Source organism: Lepisosteus oculatus, chromosome 9 (genome assembly GCF_040954835.1).
Source record: "Lepisosteus oculatus isolate fLepOcu1 chromosome 9, fLepOcu1.hap2, whole genome shotgun sequence".
NCBI lineage: Eukaryota > Metazoa > Chordata > Actinopteri > Semionotiformes > Lepisosteidae > Lepisosteus > Lepisosteus oculatus.
Window position 1 is genome coordinate 12,403,985 of NC_090704.1, and position 16,621 is coordinate 12,420,605.

Consider the following 16,621-nt stretch of genomic DNA (forward strand, 5'->3'; position numbering starts at 1 on the left):
TTACAGATACTGCACAAAATGAATGCTGTCGAAAGATAGAACTGTTTTCTTCATGAGCCACAGGTCATTGCTACAGTGAAACAAAAAAGATGTGGTTAATTTCGGCAACTGCAGGAGCCCACCACTTTTACCCTGAAATAATGTTTGTGTCACAAGGAGGTTAATGTTTTAGAACTTCACAATAAGTAGCATTTCTGCAACAGTACTTAAAAAGTTTCTTTTTTGTTTTAATTTTTGCAAAAGAATCATCTGTTAACAGTCTAGATTTCAAAATTCTGAACTTTGTCTTGATCGTGTCAAATGTTACCACCTCAGCATTACCATTTTAAAAGAATTTTATAAGGGAGGCAGTGATACACAGCACCTGAAGTGCACCTGGTGTAATTAATGTATACACTTTTACAGTGATTTTTGTAATCTTAATCTTGTCAGCATTAACCAGAAACCAGAAACCAGAAAGAAAAATAAAACACTGCACTTCGTTGTTAGGTTAAGTATTTAATCCCTTTGACAAACTACTTAAATTACTTTGAAAAGTTACGTGTTCAATTCAATGGCCTCTGTGTGCAATAACAGTGGTTCACATGCTTTCAGCATAAATATACCAGTCTCTGTAAGTTCTCCCAATGAGATAGTCCATGAACACCAGGAAGCTTTAAAAATGTCTTGGGGATAAAGGTGGCGAAAGTCACAGATCGGGAGAAGGGTGCAAAAATAAAAAACAGTGAATGTCCCTTTAAACAGGGTGAAGTTGATTATTTCAAAGAGAAAAGTGTATAGTACCACCCAACCAATAGGCTAGGCTAGATCAGGCTGTTCCTCCAAACTGAACAGCTGGGCAAAAGGAATCTGGTTAGGAATGCCACCATGAGACCAACAGTAACAGCAGTTACTGTTAATATCCTGATCATTCCACAAAGCTGGCCTGTGTTGCAAAACCATCTCAAATCCTGCATTAAGTGTACGACACTGTGCATTTAAGAGACATGGCAAAATATTTTTGGAACAAACACAAATGACACAATTTTTTTTAACTTAAATTTGAGAGTTATGTCTGGAGCAAACTGAACTCAGAGCATCACTAAGGCAACACCATCTCTACTATAAAGCAAGGTGTTTTATTTTATGTGGCTGCCACTCATCACCAGGGACTGAAAATTTTATCAAGAGGGGAAAATAGATGGTAATTCTTAGAGAAACCTGATTAAGTCTATTAAAGCCCTAAACTGAAAACAGTCAAAGAAAGAAGGAACACAACACAATGAAAATCACAATGGAATTATTTTTATCAGAAATTGTGAAAATCTTAGGACATTTTGAGCCTCTCTGTCCACCATCATTAAATTCTACTAAGACTGCTGTCTGACAGGGAGTGCCTCTAATCGTAGTCTACCGAGTACTATACTAGAAAACATTAAAAAATTACACTAATGACTCATTTTCCTTTGTATTAAAATTAAGATGATATACCTCAACCTTAATATTCTATGTAATTTAGTTGTTATAATTTTGAAATCTATAAATGTTTAAAGCCTTTAGTACATTCAGGTTACTCTGACTGTACATAATGACTGCAATTTAACTCCATGCAAACAAATCTTTCTCTGACATCTTGCAAACTACTACTACTACTACTACTACTACTACTACTACTACTACTACTACATCATCATCATTATCATCATAGGACAGCGTGGTGGTGCAGTATTAGTATTGCTGTCTCATGATGCTGAGGGCCTGGGTTCAATTGCGGACTTGGGAATCTGTGTTTGTATGTTCTTAAAACAAAAAGAAAAAGTCAAAAGAAAAAAAAAAGAAAAGAAAATGAACACCAACAACTTTATGACTTCTTCCCCATTTTTCATATTAGATCTTAAAACTGAAAAAAAAATTAAATGCTCCTGAAAGTAAATATACTTACTGTGTTTTGTAGCTTGTCATTTATGGGGTTCTTGAATGTCATAATACCAAAATGTTCAAGTTTGTTTTAAAAAGAAACACAACTAATATGAAGAATGCTTATTTACTTTGTAATTTGTTTGAAAGAGCATTGGAAACAATACAGCCCACGTATTTCTGAGGTATGCAGTCTGCAAACCTTTAGTTGTGACCTTTCGTGTGCCGAGCTGTGAGTGCATTACATGAGTAGGCAGAGATGTCTGCATTTGTTTTAAAATAAGACCACCTCTTCAGTCCCACCATAAACTAACAAACTCTTTTTCCATTTTGTTTTTCTTCTTTTACAGTATGTGTAAATTGTTTCCTTTCACACCGCCTACAGCTGATTAATGCGTGAACTTCAAAATGCCTCATTAAATACTTGCATGGTCAGAGCATACCAAACTGCTTGTAACCTGGCATGAACTGAATAAACTGCTAAGGAAAACTGAAAATAAACAATATTAATTTGATTTTGGATTTGAAAGTGCTTTTCACTGCTTCACAATGCATAAGTCATTGATTTAAATTGGTTCCTTACACAAGGTGTTTACAGCATCTGTGCTCTACAAACTGTACTTTTTCCATTTCCTAAATGATGTAATGCAAATATATCTGTAACAGGCTTTGACATCAATACCAGCTTTGTATTAATCCACATTATTCAAATTGTAAATAAAAGCTGGCTGCCAAAGGAATCGCAATGCAAACTTATTTGCATGAGTTCATAAACTCAGATAAGGAAGTTTATACTAGTAAACACATATACTGAAAGTTTGTTTCATATAAAGGGATACATTAATAATTGACCAAACAAATGTTTATAAGTGTGAAAAGATACTTCCAAGTACACTGTCCTTTTATTTTGATATTTCTAAATTTACCCGTTTACTTTCAGTAAAAAATCCAATAAGTGTTAACAACAGGAACAGTCTTCCAGTGGAACATTATTATGGTCCAGGGAGAGCAGCACAGTAATGCCCCAGTTTCTACTCACTTTCAAAAGACATGCTGGCTAGTTTAACCTGTGGTCCATGTGGGTCCTAATGCCCCAGTATAGTGATGGGGACACTATACTGTGAACTGGTGCTGTCCTTCGGATGAGACGTAAAACCGAGGTCCTGACTCTCTGTGGTCATTAAAAATCCCAGGGCGTTTCTCGAAAAGTGTAGGGGCGTAACCCCGGTGTCCTGGCCAAATTTCCCATTGGCCCTTACCAATCATGGCCTCCTAATAATCCCCATCTATGAATTGGTTTCATTACTCTGCTCTCCTCCCCACTGATAGCTGATGTGTGGTGAGCGTTCTGGCGCACTATGGCTGCCGTCGCATCATCCAGGTGGATGCTGCACACCAGTGGTGGTGGAGGGGAGTCCCCATTACCTGTAAAGCACTTTGAGTGGAGTGTCCAGAAAAGCGCTATATAAGTGTAAGCAATTATTATTATTATTATTATTATTATTATTATTATTATTATTAATTGGTTTCTCTAAATTGTCCATGTGTGTACCCTGGGATACAATGGCACCTTGTCAGGGTGTTTTTTTGCTTTGTATCTGGGATTAGGGTCTGGTTTGCTGTGTATGAAGCACCTGTGGATAATGGATAAACAGTTTCAATATAGCTTCTTTCAGATGGACAAATAACAAATCAGCAGTTAATAATGCTTCAGTATCTTATTAGGCCACTTATCAGGTTCCAAGAATGTCCATTAAAACAATTGTAAGACTTCAGGAGTGTAAACTGAACCCGTTCCAAACAACTCCAAGCTTTGATAAGCTCAGCAGGAAAAAAACAGGCTTGTACCATGAACGTATCCATGTACTACTGAAATAAGCATCATTTTGTAGGTAGCACAGAATATAGCATGCAGATGTTAAATTCAAAACCAGCAAAATATTGTGTAATACATTACACTTCTTGTGTGTCAACCTCTTACAAAATTTTCCATTTCAAAGCAAAAGAGTGTGTAGAAATCTGTTGCTGCATAGCTTCACCTGTTAACCTCTCCCAGCTACTGCAAACAAAACCAGTCATACAATTTCATTTTGGCATAAATAAATTCTTATGTAGGATCAAGAGGTATTATTATGGACGTGGCTACTTTTTATATGTACAGTACTATAGAAAACAAATGCCAAAACATGTTTTAAGATATAACATATGTCATCTAAATGTATTAAAAGTGGGCAGTTACTCATCCTCCACATTTTGGAGCATGAACAGAGAAATTTATTTCTTTAAAAATTATAAAAGCCATCTTTATAGTAGACAATAAATGCCTCTAGTAGTCTACATTGGCTATCTTACTTAAAAAAACTATAATCTCCTATAAATTAAATGCTAATTTAATCAAATTAAAACATCTTTAATTTAATTTTTAATTGTTTACATTTTTTATAGTTCAGATACATTATATTTTTGTTGCATTATCTGATTTGTTTCTATGTTGTAAAAAAAGAGCAGGTTAATTTCTGCAATGCCAGCATTGTCCTTTACCAGTCACTACTGTCCATATAAAAGAAGGTGACAATAGCCATTCTAGCTTTCAGTAGCTAAATGATCTGTGTGTGCATTTGAAACATTAAAATATTTATCATTTGAACATCAATTATTGTTTCTTTAGAAAGCACTACCGACTTTCTAGTTTAAAAGAGGCATGCTCTAGAAATGAAACTCATGTTTTTCTTTTATGAAATGTGTATGTACAATACAAAACATGTAAGGGCAAGATGTCAGGTAAATGTCTGCAAAAATCTAAAGAGAAAAAGCTGAAATATGTTGAATGTATAAGTATTCAGACCTGTGAACTCAAGAACTTTTGTCGAATCTTTTTGTTTGAGTCTCTACTAACTTTGCACACTGTTTAGGTGCAATTTCTCTGAATTCTTGGCAGATTTACTTGTGCTCTCTGAAGTTGCATTGGGGATTGCTTACGAACAGCTGTTTTCAAGTCTTTCCACAGATTCTCAGCAGGATTACATTCTAGACTTTGACTGGACCACTAGAGGATATTCACTTTCTTATTCCCAAGTCATGCCAGTGTAGCTTTGGTCAGGTTAAACCTTTGGCAGACTGAAACTGTTTTTCATCTAGTATTTGCCTGTACTTTCTTCCATCTATTTTGCTTCAATCTAAACAAGTTTTCCAGTCCCCGCTGAGGAGAAGCATCCCCATTGCATGATGCTACCACCAAAATAATCATAGTTCTTCTATAATATTGGTTATATGCAGACCCTTTTGTAATGCCCAATAGAAGCAGATTCAACAATGGCAGAAAAGTCCAAATTCATAACTTTCACCGTAAACATGTTCCCCTAGACTGTAGGGATGGCACCGAATGGGAAATGTGCTATGTTTGGTCTTTACGAAATGTAAAGTGTAGCATTTTTAACAAAAAGTTGCAGTTTGGTATCATCTGACCACAGCACCTTTTTGCATATTTTTGCAGGATAACTGAAGACTTTGTTGCAAACTCCATGCGTAATGTGAGATAGGTTTTCCCTCCATCTACATGCCAGACTTTTAGAGTAATGGGGACATTGCTGACTGATGTACATTTCCATCCTCTCAGCCACTGAACTCTGCAGCTCATACAAAGTTCCCTTACTAGTTTTCTCCTTGCCTGGCTGCTCACTCTAGGAGACACACTGTAGGGACAGCCTGATCCAAGCATTTCCTGGGTGGTACCATGCATCTTCAATTTCCTGATGATTGAATTGACTGTGCTTACAGGGATATTTAGAGACTTTGGTATGGCTTTTGTACAGTCCTTATCTGTGCTTTCCCTGACTTGCTCTGAAAGCTCCTTGGTCTTAATGGTTGAATCTAGGTGTTTGTAATGTGAAATCCACTTATAAATGTACACAGTGACCACTCAACTGTTTGTCTGGCTCAACAAGGTAATTCTAGCACCGAAATTAATTTAGATTTGCCACCATATACAGTTTGAATAAATTAACAATCATGACTTTTTCATTTTTCTTTTTACAAAATTATTTATTTACTTCTCATTCTTGTTTTTCTTTGAATGCGTGGAGTAGGCTAGGTTTACAACAGACATTAAAAACTACTTTATAGTGTTATGTGAGCAAGCTTTAAAGTAACAAAATGTAGAAGCTGTACATGGGTCTGAATACTTTTGCAAAGCACTGTATGTACATAGATAAAAGAGCATGAAAAGAACACAAACATCCAGGGAGGATGGACGTTCGTTGCAATACATTAGACACCTAAGAGGCAATAACAACAGTGATAGCCATAGTACGTCTCAGTCTGGAGTTTCCATAGCAACTACCCTAGACATAATCTCCAACACTAATGCTATTGGGTTAGTAAATAGCATTACATTATATTTATTTTGCTTTTGGCTTTTGTGGTGCTTGTTATATTAATCTGTACTACAATGGCATGTGAATGCTTATTATTACTTATTTTGCTACTAATACTACCATTCAGGGCTTATAATTCCTGATCGTATACATACATAAAAGTTAACCTTTTCTATCTTATGTTTTTTTCATATACTTTAAGCTGTTCCAAAATGGCTATGTACTGTATGTGTATAATCTTTATATATATTTTTTTTATTCCTGTGTTTTTAAAATGTCTGTACCTACAAAATGTGAAACCCTCAATACACACTGATAGTGAACAAAAACACCAAATATCAAAAGATTATTCACATTGAACTTTTAGATCTAAATAAATACATAGTAAACAAAAACATTGTTAAACACTTTGGCCTAATGGTTACCCAAAAAACATAGTTGTATCATAAAAAAACTGCCTTACAAAGCCCTCACAAAGCTGATAAAGATTAAAAGCCAAAAAGTTTATTAGACACTTTACCTCAAACTTCACTGTCATGGTACAAAAACATTTTTTATAAGTATATTACTAATATTATATCCCACATGAAAATGATTCTATCAGACTTCCCTTTAATACTATGTACAGTAGTTGGTGATTACTGGTACTGTGATACATTAATTTAGCACAATAACCTACCGTAGTGCTTTCAGATAACTCATACAGAAATAGTTACTGACTTGTGAGTAGGAGGAGGAAGAATGTGATAAAAAGGCTGTGGCAGAGGTTGTATGCCTTCTCAGTTTGATTAAAGGGAGGAGGTTTTGAATACTAATGATTTCACACAACCCTTAAATAAATCAGGTGTAAATTATATATACTTTACACATATCATTTTAAATAAATTCAATTTATGAACTTTTGAAACGTTACTAGTAATGTGTAACATAATGTAACAATAATGTGTGTACACATATACAGTATATATGAAGTAGTTCAGGTGGGTAGCTGCATCAGCAAGCATAGGCTGCAAAGGAACAAGTAATAGGTTTATTCCATGCTGAAAAGAGAAGAAAGAAGCACAACGTTTCGGCTGTGGAGCCTTCTTCGAGTGTGACACAGCCGAAACGTTGTGCTTCTTTCTTCTCTTTTCAGCATGAAATAAACCTATTATTTGTTCCTTCACACATATATATAATGTATATGTGAATTTAGACAATCAAGGTCTCTCCAAATGCATTTAATCTGCTCTGAAATCTTTCTTGATACAACATGCAGTACAAATTAAAGGAATTATTATTAAACACTTAAGTGCATACTCTAGGCCTATATGACTTTTCAGGTAACCTTTGATCAAATAAGAGCTATTTTAAGATTCAAGAAATGGAAGAGGTACTGTTTATTAGATAATGAATGACCTTGTAAAGTTTATAAGCTAAATAAAAAGCTTTTACAAAGCATACAGATTATATGTATAAAATCTCACTTTCCTTAAATGACTTTAATTAAATCTTGAGAACTACAGTATAGCTTCTTTAAAAAATGGCTTTGAAATTACATTTTCTCTTTTTTCCCAGCACAAACAGAGCCATATATCATCACTGATTAAAATAGATAAAGTTTTAGACAGTTGGTTAGACTAGACAGCGTGTTGGTGGTTTAAGATATTACTGTGCATAGTTTAGTGCAAATGCTGTGTCTCATTCTACACAAAGACTTCTTATTTTAAACACATACTGCCTGATAATTATATTTTAAACCTACGAATCTTATAGACCTCTTAGAAAGCAATCATTTATTTTTCCTTATCATGGCCATTATCATATATATAGGAAGTGTTCTGAACTGAGCATTGCTCTCTTAGTTGTACACAGCGTTATAAAACAGCACTATCTGCAACAACAAAATATGTTACAGTAACATAAAAAATCATAATAATCACAAAATAATGAAGTTACAATTTTACAAAGGATTCAGAACTGTTATCATAAAATACAAATGGTAAATTTAGGTTTTGCTGTTATTCAGAATGACCAATGTATTGTTTTATATTTATCTACACAACTTCTGTTGATATCTACAAGTAACGTTGAGTGTTCCATTTCAATATCTACAATTTCCTTTGTATGAACACCAGGTAAAGCTAATTTCTGTAAAGCTACACTGCACTTATAGGACAGTTTCAGCATTTACAGAAGCTAATCATATGTACAGTAGGTGTGTTGCTCTTCTTGCTTAATTTAAAACATTGATCTAGAAGTTATCTAGAAGTTATGGCTGCCTATTATGGAAAACGTTCACCTATAAAGTCAAATGAACATTAATAAACTAGTCACCCCTGATGATTGTTGGCAGAAATAAATAGGTGGATATGAATAACAAATCATAAAGACAGACACAATAATGAACTGCAGCAACTTTAGTATTTCTTTCTTAGAGGAATGAGGCAAAACTAGACTAGATGAGAACAACACCATGGAATTTATAAAAAAATACATGATGGCCTGATTCACTTCAGAAGAGTTATAAACAGGAAAGTATCTGACATTATTGAAGTCTTCCAGGGCAGTAAGGATGCATATCGAGCAAATTGAATCTGGGAGACAAAAACAGATAATGTACTAATATACCTGCTTCAGAAAGTGTAGGAATCTAGAAAGAAAAAAAATACAGTGGATGTCCTATAAATAACACCATCTGTACATTGTATTACACAGTCAGGGCAATAGATGTTGATCTTGCTGAAATGAACTAACTCAACAAAGTCTTTAAATGTACCATAAAGATTAAGCTTGTATATATCTAATCATTTGTATCTGGTATTGACATTAACAATGTTTTTATGCAGGCTCCTTGGTAGCTCAATTTCAACTTGGGTTCAGAGCCTCCCACCTTGGGAGTGGCCCAAAACTGGCTGACCACTCCTAGAGTGGGGTGTGATAGTTTTAGCGGAGGATTTCTCAGCTCTGAGTGCATCGACTATACCTTTTGCTCAACAGAAGCTTGCAGGCCTGCAAGAGTCATATCCCTCACACATAACACAGAGTCTTTTAAATTTTAGGGTCACAGTAAGAAAGCAGGAAGATAACCTGTAGATGCAAGTTGCCTAGATGAATCCTAAGAACTGTCTGCCTTTCCTAGATTGATGATGGAGGTGTTGCAGGGATGTGGATTAAATGCTTTTGGTAATTAGATGTTCCAAATTAATTTAGGAAATTAATTTATTAATAGACTCCCAAATCTATTAAGTACTATCTCAATAGTGTCACCAAAACCAATCTTGGCTCACCACCCTTGACTGTCTCCTAAGGCTTACTAGGTACTGCAGGATTGTGCACTATTCATCTGTACTGTCCTTCATCTCCTGCCCTTTCAACTCCCATCTCAGGTTGAAAATAATGTGACAGCTGCATATAAAAGCATGTCTATGCATGCATGTTCTACACATTGTAGGTAGTTGCACCATGTGATTCAAACTGTGATCATAAGCACATAAGGAATTACCTGTGCTGATCAGTCCAAACTGTATGTATGCTGTATCTGCTTCATCAAAACCTTCATCCCTGAACATAAAGCATTGAATTATTTTGAGACATAAAAAGGGTAATACCATTATCCTGTACTTGGCTTATTATAAACTCAGTTATCCAGGTTTTATGCTCACACTAAAGAATGAGGTAGTGACCATGACTAATTATCAAATGAAATTGGATATTGCATGCATACATTTTGTAATGTTTTCACCCAACTTTAGAGTTGTGGGGGAGTTGGAGCCTATCCCAGCAAGCAACAGGAGCAAGATAAAATACACCCTGGACAGGGCACCAGTCCATAGCAGGACACACGCTCACACCCAGAACCAATTCTCCCAGAAGCCAATTAATCTACCAATATGTCTTCGAACTGTGGGAGCACCCAGAGGAAACTCACTTTAACATGGGGAGAAAATACACTTACAAACTCTAAGCAGATAATACCCCAGGAATTAAACCTAGAGCCCCAATGCCGTGCGCAGCAACACTAACTTGTGCACCACATGCCACCCCCAAAATCCTTATTCCTTTTTTTAAAAAGGTACATACATTTTGTAGTAATTATATTTAAATGTTGCCATAGGTCAGCTTAAAAGAAATGTGAGTTTTCCTCTCTATCATGATAATTATTTCATTTGATCAGCTATTACCAGTTTATCCCTGCATGACCTTACACAGACCTGAATAACAAATCATAAAGACAGACACAATAATGAACTGCAGCAACTTTAGTATTTGTCGCGCAGGCAACAGTGTTCTCTTCTTATAAATCACAGTAATATAAGAAACTGAAACTTAATCTTCCTGTTTCTCTTCAGTGCATCCTGTAGAAAACCCCACAGACACTTGACAGGAAAACAGGTTAAAATTTCAAATGAAAACAAATACAGTACAGTACTTAAACTGAATATCATAATCACACAAAAGTATGTCTGACGCACAATGATAGGTAGCATATATTGTAATATTTTTTTATAAAAAAGAAAAAAAACAACTAATTACATCGTCTTGTATGATTGCACAAGAAATATTGCAAAGCTTTACCTTTTATAGTAGTTGTATAAATCTATGGCTGCATTATTAGTAAGCAGCACATTACATACAAGATAAAAAAGGATAAAAAAAACAATTAATAATATTAAAGTGTGATTTCAGAAGAAAAGTTGCATAGCTTTATCCTGTGTCTGGTATGCTGCACTGCAATTAAATCTCACCATTACTAAATGACAGAATGTGTTTTTAGTTTACTTACCACCAATAAAAGTGTGTCCAATTTATTAATTTCAGGAATATAAGAATACTTGTACATATACCAACATTTGTTTCAAGTTAAATTTGTAAAAATCGATTATTTTCTATTGTTTCTGAATAGTGACAATAATGAATAGGAGGAACAGCACTTTTGGCACTGATGTTAATGCGAGCTCATGGGCATTAAAGAGGTCCAAGAAGCCACAGTCGATCTACAAGCTAAGTAGCCCTGAACAACTCAAACCCAGCTCTAGCAGGTGCACCATCAGACAATTGGCTAACACAGCTGAGGTTTGGAGAAGCAAACCAAGTTTCTTCTAAAGGCTCAGTGCACCGATAAGGACATTCTGAGAGTCTGTTCCAAAAGACGTATGGTACTGATAATTCTGTCTTGATCATGGTCTAGTGAACATATACAAAATCCCTTGAATTTTGTAAAGACTTCAAGATGTTAATCTTGGCTCGTAAAGTCCTAAAATGAATCTCTTTTACTTATATATCTGGACTAATGCATTTCACCCCTATTTGCACTCTCTTTGGATCTCTAATACTGATCTCTTGTTTGTTTTGTGAACACGAGCATAAACTGTAGATGACACATACTGTGGGCTGCATTTCACATAGGCTGAGGAATATTCTTCCATGTGAAATCTGGAACTCTGAGTGTTTTCAAAACTTAACTTCAAATATACTTGTTTATACGGGCATTTGGTGTAGATTGTGTTATGTATACTGTGTTTTGTTTATTGATGCAAGAGCATGTTGTGAGTATCTAAAACACTATTGTCTCAGATGCCTGAGACCTTTATATTATTTGTATTCTAAAATACAGTTTCTATTATTGCTGTTATTGATATTAGGTACAAAACAAAATAAAGGTTTGACCATATAGCAGTGGAATAATCCATTTGTGACATTGAGTCTTACCAAAAACTCAAACACACATTGAAATCTATGTCTACCTTACATGTCAAGAAGCTCACTCCCTATAATTTTCTATCCTTTATTTCATTCTGTTGATGCATGTTTTTGCACATCTGATGTTGTTTTGCACATTACCTGTTACCTTTTGTTTGCATATTGCCTGTTGTTGTTTTGCACACTGCCTGTTGTCTCTGTCTTTCTTTTATTATACAATTGTATTGTTGTTTTTTGTACTACTTACAAAAGAGCTAGCTAAATAGCATTTCGTTATACCATATACCTGTATATGAGTATAATGACAATAAACTTGAACTTGAACTTGAATCGAGTGTGTTAAAAGACAAAAAAGCGTAATTATTTTTTGGAAGCTTAAGGTACATGGTGCTCTCAATGTTTCAGAACAGCAGAAAAAAACCCAAAACTAAATAGGACTAAAAGTTCAGAGAGAGAGATAAATTTACTTGCAGATTTTTAGCCTTTCTGAATAGTCTCAAAATATTGAACTCCTGTACAGAATTAAGTTGCTTAACTTTTAAATCACATGATTTATAATAAATGTTATTTTACCAGTAAGTACTGTATGCTCTTGCAGCTACTAGTAATTATGCATTTTTTGTAAAAAACATCCTGTATTACTGGTGTCCGGGTTCAAATTGTGTTCACGTGTCCTTTCGCGCTTCTGGAGCCATGTGACTGTGATAACTAATTTTCGTCTAGCTGCTGACAAAAAGAAAATAGGGAAGTGGTTTTGAAACTAGAACATTGTACACAGTCATGCAGTTTCGCAATTCGTTTAAGTCATTAGAAAAGTAGCAGATACAGTAGAAACACCCTGAGATTCACACGTCCTTGAATCTAAAGTAAATAGGTCGCCCCCATAAGCAGTTTGCCATCTTTCAATTTTGTGTTATAGTCTTTTCAGCTTGATATTTCCCTAATTAGGAAAGCCAAAGTACACCAAAGTAGCCAGGCTAATTGTATTTTTCTAACAATGCTGATTTTTTAATTGTGAAACAAGTTCACATTCCAAGTTGTCATACTGTTGTGCAAAAAATAAGATATAACTTCCATTTACACCAATTTAGATCCCCTGGATATGGATTAAAACAATATTGAATTGCTATAATAACATCTTGAAATATGATTATTTCTACAATGAAAAATATTACAGACTATGTTTTTACAAAAACAGGAATGGGTGTAACTGTGATTTGCATATTTTTCAGGGGTAATGTTAGATGAGCTTTGTATCAGCATAGATTTACATATAGTGTCTGTGTTCTACAATTGTTGTTTGTACTCTTTATTTTGGTAAAGCAACTATGGCCATATTCATACTAAAATGTGTTTTTTTGTTGTCAGGATCTGTTTTGTTATTCCCCTACATGCACAAAATACTTTTAGACAATTTATGGAACTCTTCAAATAATTATCAGATGCAATAAATCATTACAATCATTGTTTTATTTTTCAAATTATAATGACATGCAAAAACTAAATATACCTTACACTAGATTGTAAATTACAGTTTTAAAAACGGCATGGGCAGTTTACATATAATAAAAACACAGTCCTAAAACTATTTTATTGTTCTAATTTGATACATTACTTTTAACATGGTCACAGGCCAAGCTAAACAGCTCACACCATCTTGACTCCTTGATGAGTGTGAAGGTTATTTTCCCTTATGTCATAATTCCCATCACAGGATTTGAAGGTTTCAGAATTTGTTGGTGGTGAATTTTTTAAACATGGCTTTTGAATATAACTTTTTCAGTTTCAATTAAACTAATCTTGTATAACTGTCCAAACGGCAGATCTTTATTCATGACTCATTGGACAGCACTAAAATGTGAGTTGAATCCCCAGCGTGTTGTCAGACATCCTCCTACTCTCTAAAAAATCACCTACATTTTACATCCAAAATGCTATAGAGTCATTAAGCACCTGCCATTAGACAGTCTATGCTGTCTTTTTTTCTTTGTTCTTGTAGGATGTTCATACTGCACGAGTTATTCATACATTTCTCCTCACTTGCAGTTGTCCATACGTTCTTCTTTCTCTTTCAATTACTTGTGTTTGGAAGGGTCCAGTCCTCGTGCTGCTACACAGCATCTCATCTCCATCTTCACTGAAGCTTTTGGAGAGCCCCATCACGTGTTCTTCTGGATGTTAATCCTTGAGTTTCCGTCAGAAGCCTGGGCTGATCATGTTCATGGTTTTCCTGAGAACATCCTTCACCCTTTGACTGAATCTGGCTTGCTTGACAGACTCTTGTAAATGTCAGATCTCAGAAACCTGGGATAAGAGTCTCTTTCCATTAGGCTGTAGACAATTTTTTGAGCTTCGTCAAAACAGTTTATGGTGGGTGCCAACACGTTCGCTTTGATAACTTCTCTTGTCTGATGGTCAATGTTAATCTGGACAAAAAATAGAAAAAGGTTTAGACTTTAAGCAGAATTCAGGAAGATGGAATAGATGTTTAAGATTTTTAGAACTATTTTAGAGACTATACATATTTTAGTAACTTCTCATACTGTAGTACATATTGTTTATCAAAAGAGTTTAATATTTTGGACTGCAGAATAATACATTTGATCTTTGTGATAATTTGTTTAATTAGTGTTTATTGAAAAAAACACACCTCCTTTGGAGCCTCAGTTTGAATGTATTGCTCATAAATCTTTTTAGCCTTAGACGTCATCCTGGAAGAAGACTTAATTTTCTTGTAGTCCTCACATGTCAGCCAGAATTCAATGTTCTCATCACTGAATTCAGATTTCAGAAATGCCCGAAACATAGTCATTCCATCTGTCAATTAGAAAAGTACAGACATATTAGTATAATGCAGTAGAGGTTAATGCACATATATTCAATTTCTATAATTACATACAATATATTCAGTATATATATAATGAATTTATACTTTCACATATAGGCTATCTATCTGTTCATCTTGCATTATTTTAAACTTTTTAAACTGTATTCTTTATGCATTTATGCTGCATCAGGACAGTTTTGTATTTTTTCTTTCTTATTAAAAGGTAAATCTTAACATACAGTAAGAACTTGCTTACATTTAGAATCAAGTAGTTTCTCCAGTGATTGAGACCAAAACAGGATTTCTTCTTGGTTAAGTCTGTTGGGAACAAAATTAAATGTTAATTAGATAAACAGATGTGTTGTATAAATCTTAAGCAGGTATACTGTACTGTATATTCATTATTTTAATATTGCTATCAAGTAATGTGTATAATATGTACCTTGAGTGTTTTGAAGATTCATCAGTGGATGTTGTATTTGAGAACATGGACTGCAGACGACACATGAAGTCTTTTCCCCTGTAAGAATGAAGAGAAAATACTATTATTTTTTTTTTATCCAGGCTATAAGTTGAATGAATTTTTAAACATTTGAAAACATTAAGCTGGCACCTTTTGTTTTTTATTTACTGTATGCATTCTGCAGCAAAAGTAAATACAATTTTAATTTGATTTAATTTAAAACTGTAATTTACATTTTGTGATAAAAATGAGCTCACAAATATTTAATTTTATGAGCTAGGCAGTTAGGTACTCTACAGTACATTGCATTCTATTTTTTCAAATTTCTAACGGTTAAATATATCCCAGCTACAGTACACATACAGTATGCAAACAGAAATGTTGCTGAAAAGCAAAAATTAATCTCAGGCTTGTAAAATATTTTAACTTCTGTCAGCTACTTCTCTCAGTTAGAAATCGCATGAAGAGTTTTATAAAAAGCATCCAATGCAGTATTCACTTACAAATTCTTAGCCTTCTTTTTATCATTCTGCTCCATACTCATGTGATCAGATTCTTTCAGTGGTGCTGTGACTGACTGAGAAAACATTAATCCTGGCATCTTGGGTTTTATTCCAGAAGATCAGCTCTTGCTCTTTGTCACACTAAAATATCTCTGCTGCAGGGTCATCTAGCTTCCTTTTTATACACATCTGTGGTTGCTAGGGGCGAGCCTGAGACATCATTGCTGCGTTTTTGAGCATACCGCAAAAAAGAGGAAGTGTTTTTATCACTACATGATGACGTGAGTGAAATGAGAACAGTGTGATGTCTGTACACTCAGATTCAAAACCTATTCAATTTACAGTACCATATTTAACACAGAGGCATGAGAGTCATGCAAATGTAAACCAAACTGTACTAAGATAGGCAAATGCTGACCTTTATTTTTTGGCCTGGTGCATGAAACAGGTCCACTCAGATAATTTTAAATGAAAGAACAACTTAAAACGTAATTAAAAAGACAATGGCTGATATGATACATGCAGGGAAAACATTAAAAAGCCTTAGCCATTTTTTTGTTTGTGTTTAAATTCAAAGTGCATATTTTTAGGCTTCCAAACCCTACGGCATCTTGAAGAAACCATGTATGGTCAGAGTTCAAAAAAACTTTCATTTGAGAAAAAGATGAAACAAATCATGAGGCTACCCCACAGGTCTTGCACATAAGCTGATTATCACATGAGAAGAGAGTATTTTTGTGCGGGTTTTCTTTAACCTTAAAAAAAGGAAGGCATTCATGATGCATGGAAACTGTGGCATTTGCATGCGTACAGTTCGAAACAGTAAGGTTTCAGTTACAGCCCAATATGGCTCAGACTCTTTATTTATCATTTTATT

The 16,621-nt window shown here is 34.6% G+C and overlaps 1 protein-coding gene across 1 annotated transcript; it reads right to left on the reverse strand.

The window, feature by feature from the left end:
• Nucleotides 1-13,403: 13,403 nt before the first annotated feature.
• LOC102698352 (regulator of G-protein signaling 21-like) lies at nucleotides 13,404-15,905 on the reverse strand. The gene is made up of 5 exons (XM_006634940.3): nucleotides 15,745-15,905; nucleotides 15,221-15,298; nucleotides 15,035-15,096; nucleotides 14,602-14,768; nucleotides 13,404-14,377 (listed from the first exon to the last, which is right to left on the reverse strand). The coding sequence occupies exons 1-5, from the start codon at nucleotides 15,840-15,842 to the stop codon at nucleotides 14,195-14,197; spliced, it is 588 nt and encodes a 195-aa protein (XP_006635003.2). The 5' UTR covers nucleotides 15,843-15,905; the 3' UTR covers nucleotides 13,404-14,194.
• Nucleotides 15,906-16,621: the final 716 nt, after the last annotated feature.

Bases quoted from the DNA above. Each gene is read 5' to 3' on its own strand.
- LOC102698352 (XM_006634940.3), bottom strand. From the start codon at position 15,842: ATGCCAGGATTAATGTTTTCTCAGTCAGTCACAGCACCACTGAAAGAA. The intron at 14,769-15,034 runs GTAAGCAAGTTC...TCTAATTGACAG, and splicing joins GAAACTACTTGATTCTAAAT to ATGGAATGACTATGTTTCGG. The intron at 14,378-14,601 runs GTGTGTTTTTTT...TTTTTTGTCCAG, and splicing joins AAACTGAGGCTCCAAAGGAG to ATTAACATTGACCATCAGAC.